The sequence below is a fragment of the Papaver somniferum genome, chromosome 9, assembly GCF_003573695.1.
Source record: "Papaver somniferum cultivar HN1 chromosome 9, ASM357369v1, whole genome shotgun sequence".
NCBI classification, from domain to species: domain Eukaryota; kingdom Viridiplantae; phylum Streptophyta; class Magnoliopsida; order Ranunculales; family Papaveraceae; genus Papaver; species Papaver somniferum.
Window position 1 is genome coordinate 136,922,739 of NC_039366.1, and position 7,490 is coordinate 136,930,228.

Sequence of the window (7,490 nt, forward strand, 5' to 3'; positions counted from 1 at the left end):
GCACCTGCTGATCCGAAACATTGTTACTTAGTTGATGCTTCAGCAGGTGATGATGTAAACTGTAATCAGGAGAGGGAAATATTACCTGCAAATAAAACATTCAATCTAGAAAAGGTAGAAGCTGTGCAATACATACTGCTTAGGTTTGAACCAATTTCGACACCACTGAGTCAACATATATTGAGAAATATAGTAGTAGTACTTGTTTCGTGTACATACAAAAAAAGATGCATCGTGTATATATATATATATATCAGTGGTTAATCATACAAAATTACAAAAGGTGATGCATCACAGATATCGGTCAGCATTTTGATTCTGCTCCTCCGATTAAAGGAAAGGACTGCAACATATTGAAGATGATGCAACAAAAGCATCAAGCGGTTAGAATATTCATCAGCACCCCTCAGACATTAGTAAGTTCCTGCTTCCTAATGAAACTGTCTCAGGTCGTAAAGAAACCTTCGTCATAATGATGTTATCAACTGGTGCTAATGTGGTGGATTTACTTTCAAGAATTAGTGAATTCTTGTTGATGTTTTGGTACAAGGGACTTTGGACAGGGTAAACATCAAAACCTGATCCTCTGGAGGCCTCTAGAAGGATGGGGAATGGCGTTTCATGGGTGGAAGTAGAAGCTTTCATCTCTTCGCGCAAGCCTAAGGTAGCAACTTTGTAGCCCTGTATTCGGTATTCAGGAGTAGAGCAATTAAGAACATCTTGAGTATAAGTGTCAGTAACGCCAAACTGCTTCACATCTACATATATGCAAATACACAAAGCACAGATACAAGTCAAACTTTTCTGGGTTTTAAATGTAAAGAAGAGATTAACAAAGGTGGTTCCTAAGAAATACACATAAAAAATATATTTGGCCAGAGAGATAGAACATATAATTTACTACCTCTTCCGCAGTGTATGGATTTCTGTAGTATTGTTGTGTCAGCAAACTGAACTATGTTCAAATTCCTAAATTCGTTCTTACAGGACAATGCCAAATGTTGGAAGGAGAATGATTTTGTCCATGTTCCCAGCATATCGGGAGTAGCAGGAAGAATCAGATTTTCCACATGTAATTTAGATAACATCTGGAAAGATACACAACTCAAACAGCAGACAGGAGATTAAGATTGAAGTAGATGTAATCCAGATAGTAAATGAACCTTAATTGGGTCAGCATGAAATCATAATAGGACATAGAAAGTACTTACTTGTTCAGTGGCATTCAGGAGGCGACGGCACATGCCTTGCTGTCTGTACAAAGGTCGTGTTCCGATGAATGGCATTTCTGCTACTCGTGACCCATGGAGCCTAGAAAGTGAAAAAATAAAATATTGTATATGAATTCATTTGCATATGTCTAGGTTTTTGATGCTAGAACACTATTCTTTGCGATCTAGGGAGTAAGGATGATATCACTTAACATCATTAGTATCGCGCCACCAAATACATTATTGGTGAAAGGACATGCTGAAACGCGGAAACTTGAAGTTTCTTTAATCACAAAATATAGAGCACATTGAAGAGGTAAATGCCGTGAGCAAACCTTATAGTTGCTACTGAAATAATCTCGTCATCCTTTTCCAGAATCACAGTGTAAAAACCTTCATAATTTAAACGTTTGTAATTCGACCTGATAGACAGTTGATTGGAAAAGTAAGAAACCATTTGCTGAGGATATGTAATTAGCAATCTCAATATTGGAAACAGAAGCTCCAGGACGCAACATACCCACAATTGTAAACTGCTTGAGTAATCATATCTAGACTACTCCTCGGATCAATTAAAGGAACGAAACACTCGTGAAGTGCCAACAGTGCCAAGGGAAGTCTTGCATGGCATTCCATCATAGAGGATTGTGTTCGTTTTGAATCAGTACCTTCCACTTCATCAAGATGCTTTACAAGAACCCAAGAAAAGCCACCAGAGATAGGGTTTGATACTCCAAGAATATCTGAAAGGCCTGAGGCAACCTGATTTAATGATAGAAAGAACGATATTATTATGGGAGTTTATGTTACATTAGAATGTTATACACAAATGTACATACACAAACCTCTTTGCAAAGCTTCCCACAGTACGCTTGTGAATTCGTACCCAGTGAATCTACGTCATTTTTGGTAACACAATCTCTGTGATCTACATGAGAAATAAGTTGAGTGTGTCACAATTAAGGTCAGGCTTGCACCTACACAAACTAGATAGAACATAAAGAGATTACGAAGAAAACAAACATTGATGTTGACTAACATTTGCAGCCACAATGATTACAACTGGCCAAGCTCATGGCCCTATAGGATTTATCGTGCCAACGATCACCCCTTGAGCAGAATCTGCAGCTACAATATGGGCAATACCAACTGCCTTCTGGAAGAAACTGAAACAAAACATGACATCTAATCAAAAATTTTAAACTTGAACTGCTTACAAGGATAAACCAAACGTAAGGAGAACAAGCTACACCTCAAGCATAAGACATTCTTGGTGAAAAGTCGAAGGGCAGCCATCACAACATAGCAAGTTTCCACCATCAGCACAAATTCCACAAGTATCATCACTAGGATCGGCATCACCAATTCCTACCACCTGGAAACCAAATTTTCTATGTCTTTTTTCCTTCTCCCATGCTTCACTATGGCACTGCATCAATGACTTTCCAGAGATGAGGCGAATGTTCGTCCAGGGTCGACGAAGATTACTACCAGCATGAACCTCAAACTTTGACAATGACAAAACCATTCTGCAGCAGTTACACCAGATTCCTGCTCTAGTAATCCTACCAGTCAATGTTATCCTTTGATCCTTTTCTATTCTATAAACCACCTTTGTGTTTTCAGCCAGTACACCGGAATCAATCAACCAAGATAAGATGGTAAGTTTTGTTTCAGAAAAGGGAGTGTCTTCAAAATCAGCATTTCTAGTTCTGACGGTAAGACTGCACCCGCCGCTTCTCTTTGTCTTCTCTTTCTCATTTGAACATCTGCTGCTGACAGGCTTTCTTTTGCTTCTATATGAGAGATATTTTCCAATCGTCATAGTTTTTGCTGAGTTTTTCTTCAATGGAAGAGCGGGTTTGTCATAAAGAGGAGTCTCTATTTCATTTTTATTCCCGAAGGAAATTTCGAAAAGATTAGAACTACTAGTGGTTTCCTTTTCCTCAGCCGCTCTATCTCCTAAAATTCTAGATAACCTTGGAAATTTGCCATATGCCGACATCCCCATATTCGCTTCACAACCGACGGGAATATGCCTCCGTTTGGTACTTTTAGATCTCCTGGCTCTAGTGAAATCACAGTCTAGCTGCAGTTTGCTATTCCCGCTTTGACCATTTGTTGCTACCTCATTGATCCATTTGGACCAATTGGTTTCATTACTCGAGCAATCATCTTTGTTACAGGATTTTGCCTTCTCACGATGAAGTTCTCCAAAAGCCATTTCTTCTGGATATGCCGAGGCTCCTATGCCAGACTTTTTGTCAACCTTCTCCTCTCCCATGGAAGAAGCCAACAGCTCAGTTACTTGTCTATATTTCATATTTTCTGGCCCTGGCAGTCCTGTTTTCATATATTCATCAAACCACACTCCCATAAGTTCATCATCCACCGGCACACGCCTCCCCTTGATACGAACAGACCTCCGCTGTACCTGACGCTCCCTATTCAGGTACACAGCACTGCCATTATGATTATTTGTTATCTCAGTCAGACCTAAGCAATTACTGGCATGCTTCTTAACACTCAAGCCCTCATCTTTGGTGCAAGACTTCAGTTTCTTGTCCATTACCACCAAATGCACCTCCTCTGGCATTGATATTTTTTCAACAGGTTTACTTGTGCGTTCTCCTAATTCTTTCATTTTCATATCATATATTCTCTCTGGTATTATGGTTTCCCCTCCAAGAATTTTGTCTCCTTGTTGAATACCAGTTGTACAGATCGCAGTATTAGCTGTCACTTGGCCCACTTCCACGTCACTAGAATCCAACTCTATTATCACACCAGTCAAGCATTTGACTTGGACAGAAGATTTTTCCCGTAGCGCTGCATTTTCTGCAATGGGTTGAACCACAGTTCTAGTCCTCCTGCTAGTACTTTTCCTCTTAATCTTAGGAGTTCTTTGAGCTACATTATCTCTAAAACTTACAACCGACTGAGAAAAGCAGCATTGCCTCTCTGCAAATTTCGAAGCATCACGGGAAAATACTTCCAAAGCTTTCTGAAGAGACCCATAAATAGAACCTGATGGAGATACATAACTGGCATCACGGCCTTCCTGAGCGACTACCATCCATCCACATGATAACAGAATGCTCTTTAAGCTATTAGGATTGGCCATATTCTGAATATCAGACTCCGAAACACCCATATCCTCATCTTCTATTACCAGGGGTTTCCTATTCTTAGATTTATTAGGTTTCATTCTTTTGCTGACTGAACTAGATATACTGTTCCCTTGCTTAGGCAACCAAGTATGATCACCTCTCGGCGACACACATTTTGTAAAAGCTTTGTTCTTCTGCATCCTATCAGAACCTCCATCATGAATTACTTGTTTACTCATTTTAGAAATCTCAGGCATTCCATTCCCACCCATATTCACATTGAGGTTCCTAAACCCCAGCACCCCTTCTTTCTCATTAACATCTTTTGAACTTCCTGAAAATGATTCATGCAATGAAAAATACCCACCACCCACATCTTCTTTTCTGCCGTTAATTCCAAGAGCAAATTCTAAAGAAGAAGAACTAGAACTACTGCTTGTCTCTATCCATACAGGGGATGATGAACAATGACCCAAAATAGAATTTCTCCTCCTATCCTCATTTTCAAACCCATTTTGTCTATTAACTGAAGAAAAAGTTTGCTCCTCCACTCCAAATGAAAACCCCACTAGTTTTGGAAATGCCATTTTGAATTTGTTTTTAGAGAAACCCCCCAAAAATGCTCACAAACTAACCAAAAGTAAAACTAGAAATCTCAAGCTGAAATGGGGAGAAAAATAAATCTAACAGGAACCAGATGAACTTACTTGAAACGAGATTAGTTCCATTGTGGTAATTTTGCTATACAGGAACCTGCAGAGTGTTGTTTAGTGAGTCTTCAATAAATTTCAGGGTTTCTCTATTTTGGTTGATATGAAAGCCTAAAGAAGAGTGAGAAAGATAATAAAGGTTTTCGCAAGAATAGCCGAGTCATAATGGAATCATTGAGGAGGGTTTTGCTGAGAGGAGAGACGCTGAAGGAGTAGTAAGTGTGGGCAGTACAGAGAAGAGTGTTCAGCCTAGAGAGAGAAATAAAGAAAGAGAGAGAGTGGCAGTGTAGTACAGTGTGCTCAGAAGAAAATAAAGCGAAAAGAAATTGAAAAAAATGAATTTGTTCTTTTTCTTTTTTTGTAAAAGCTCCCTTCCGGGGACACTATTCACGAGACACACTCCTTAGAAGTTAGAATTCAGCCTTTGAATTTTTGGTCTTGTTTTCTTTGTAAGCCCTGCTGTGATAAGGTTTTTACCGCACACGCCAACAACGACTACTTTTAAAGGGACACATAAATGGCAAGTTTCTATCTCCATAAATACAATTCGAGTTTGATCTCACAAATTTCGGTGTCCGTTTAAAAGTAGTCGTTGGTGTGCGTGGTAAAAACCTTTTCACAGCAGAGCTTTGATCTCATAAATTCACAACAATATTTCATCTGATCAATCTTTTCTTAATTTCAATTGCTTTCGAATTTCAACCATGAATCCAGATTTTGGTTATTCTGAGGAAGAAATGGAGATGGATGAAATGTTGCATGAAGAAGAGGAAGAAATGTGTATGGAGTTTTTGCGTCAAATGGATGAAGATGCAATTCAAGATAGAAGGAGGCGAAATTTTATGTTGCAATTACAATCTGGGATCATACCCATGCCTTTAGAGTCATATGAAGTTATGAATAGAAGATGGACGTGGCGAGATCCATTTTTACCACGACAATTACTTTAATCATGATTATGTCTATTCCGATGAGGATTTTCAGCGACGATTCCGCATGGACCGCAACTTGACGCAAAGGATTATTGCCGAGCTTTGTCAGGTACAACCTTTATTTAATTATCAGTTGATGCATAGGCTTTAGTCCCGAATAAAAGATCATTGCGGCCCTTCGTATACTATTTTACGGCATAGCAGCGGATTCCACAGATGACTACCAAAAGTGCTTGGGGTACCAAGATACACCACCAACTTTTTCTAAGGAAATCTGTATGGACAAACTCAACACAACTCTGAGAGTAAAAATTCAATCAAGGAAAGTGCTTAGTGTTAGAGCAGAGCTCGTTTGAACTCACCAAGCGTTGGTATTGAAAAAGCGGGGGTCTAACCACACTCAATATTACGTTTAGACAATCTGTATGGACAAACTCCAATATAATTCCAAGAGAATCAACTAGGCAGTCAGACTCAATCAATGAAAATATATCCAAGAGTTGTATCTCTGTTTCTCAGTGTAATCAGCAAATCAAATAGATAGAATCCGTGAGCCTGATTATTATGAGAAACAACTTGAACGGTACCAAAGACCAATGTTCAAGTATCAATCAATTTATATCAACAACCAAATGTTGGATTATCTAATTGATTGAACTACGTACAACCTGTGATATTTCAATTATACAGAAAATATAATGCGGAAAAGAAATAACACAGACACCAGAAATTTTGTTAACGAGGAAACCGTAAATGTAGAAAAACCCTGGGACCTAGTCCAGATTTGATCACCACCCACACTGTATTAAGCCCCTACAGACACTAGCCTACTACAAGTTAACTTCGGACTGGAATGTAGTTGATCCCTAACCAATCTCACACTGATCAAGGTACAGTCGCGTTCCTTACGCCTCTAGAACCACGCCGGATTATGCGCACTTGATTCCCTTAGAAAATCTCCCCCACAACTAAGAGTTGCTGCGACCCAAAGTCGAAGACTTGATAAAAAAATCTGTCTCACACAGAAAAGTATATTGAGATAAATCTGTCTCCCACATAAATACCTACGAGTTTTGTTCCGTCTTTTGATAAATCAAGGTGAACAGGAACCAGTTGATATACCAGTCTTATATTCCCGAAGAACAGCCTAGTAATATCAATCACCTCACAATAACCTTAATCGTATGGTAGCGAAACAAGATATTTTGGAATCACAAACGATGAGACGAAGATGTTTGTGACTACTTTTTATCTTGCTTATCAGAGATTAAATCTCGAGAAAATCTTAGAGAAGACAGTACTCAATACGATAGAACAAAGCAAGATCAGAACACGCAACTACAGAGAAAATAATTGGGACTCTGGCTTCACAATCCCAATGAAGTCTTTAAGTCGTTAACCTATAATGGTTTTAGGAAAAACCTAGGTTAAAGGAGTATCGACTCTAGTCGTAACTAGTGTCAAACAGGAGGTGTGGGGATTAGGTTTCCCAGTTGCTAGAGTTCTCCCTTATATAGTCTTCAAATT

General features: G+C 39.0%; 1 protein-coding gene across 2 annotated transcripts; it reads right to left on the bottom strand.

The window, feature by feature from the left end:
• Window positions 1-178: 178 nt before the first annotated feature.
• Window positions 179-5,310, bottom strand: LOC113310748. 2 transcript variants are annotated; one of them, XM_026559516.1, is made up of 8 exons: window positions 2,464-5,310; window positions 2,251-2,377; window positions 2,057-2,139; window positions 1,732-1,973; window positions 1,547-1,633; window positions 1,212-1,311; window positions 905-1,088; window positions 179-758 (listed from the first exon to the last, which is right to left on the bottom strand). In XM_026559516.1, the coding sequence occupies exons 1-8, from the start codon at window positions 4,906-4,908 to the stop codon at window positions 397-399; spliced, it is 3,630 nt and encodes a 1,209-aa protein (XP_026415301.1). In that variant the 5' UTR covers window positions 4,909-5,310; the 3' UTR covers window positions 179-396. The 2 variants fall into 2 exon arrangements, 1 of the variants encoding a protein (XP_026415301.1); XR_003341365.1 differs by lacking the exons at window positions 179-758; window positions 905-1,088 and having other exon boundaries at window positions 1,736-1,973.
• Window positions 5,311-7,490: the final 2,180 nt, after the last annotated feature.

Coding starts and splice junctions, on each gene's coding strand:
- LOC113310748 (XM_026559516.1), bottom strand. CDS start 4,908: ATGGCATTTCCAAAACTAGTGGGGTTTTCATTTGGAGTGGAGGAGCAA. Junction 2,140..2,250: donor TAATCATTGTGGCTGCAAAT/GTTAGTCAACAT, acceptor TTTCTCATGTAG/ATCACAGAGATTGTGTTACC. Junction 759..904: donor ATCCATACACTGCGGAAGAG/GTAGTAAATTAT, acceptor GCATATATGTAG/ATGTGAAGCAGTTTGGCGTT.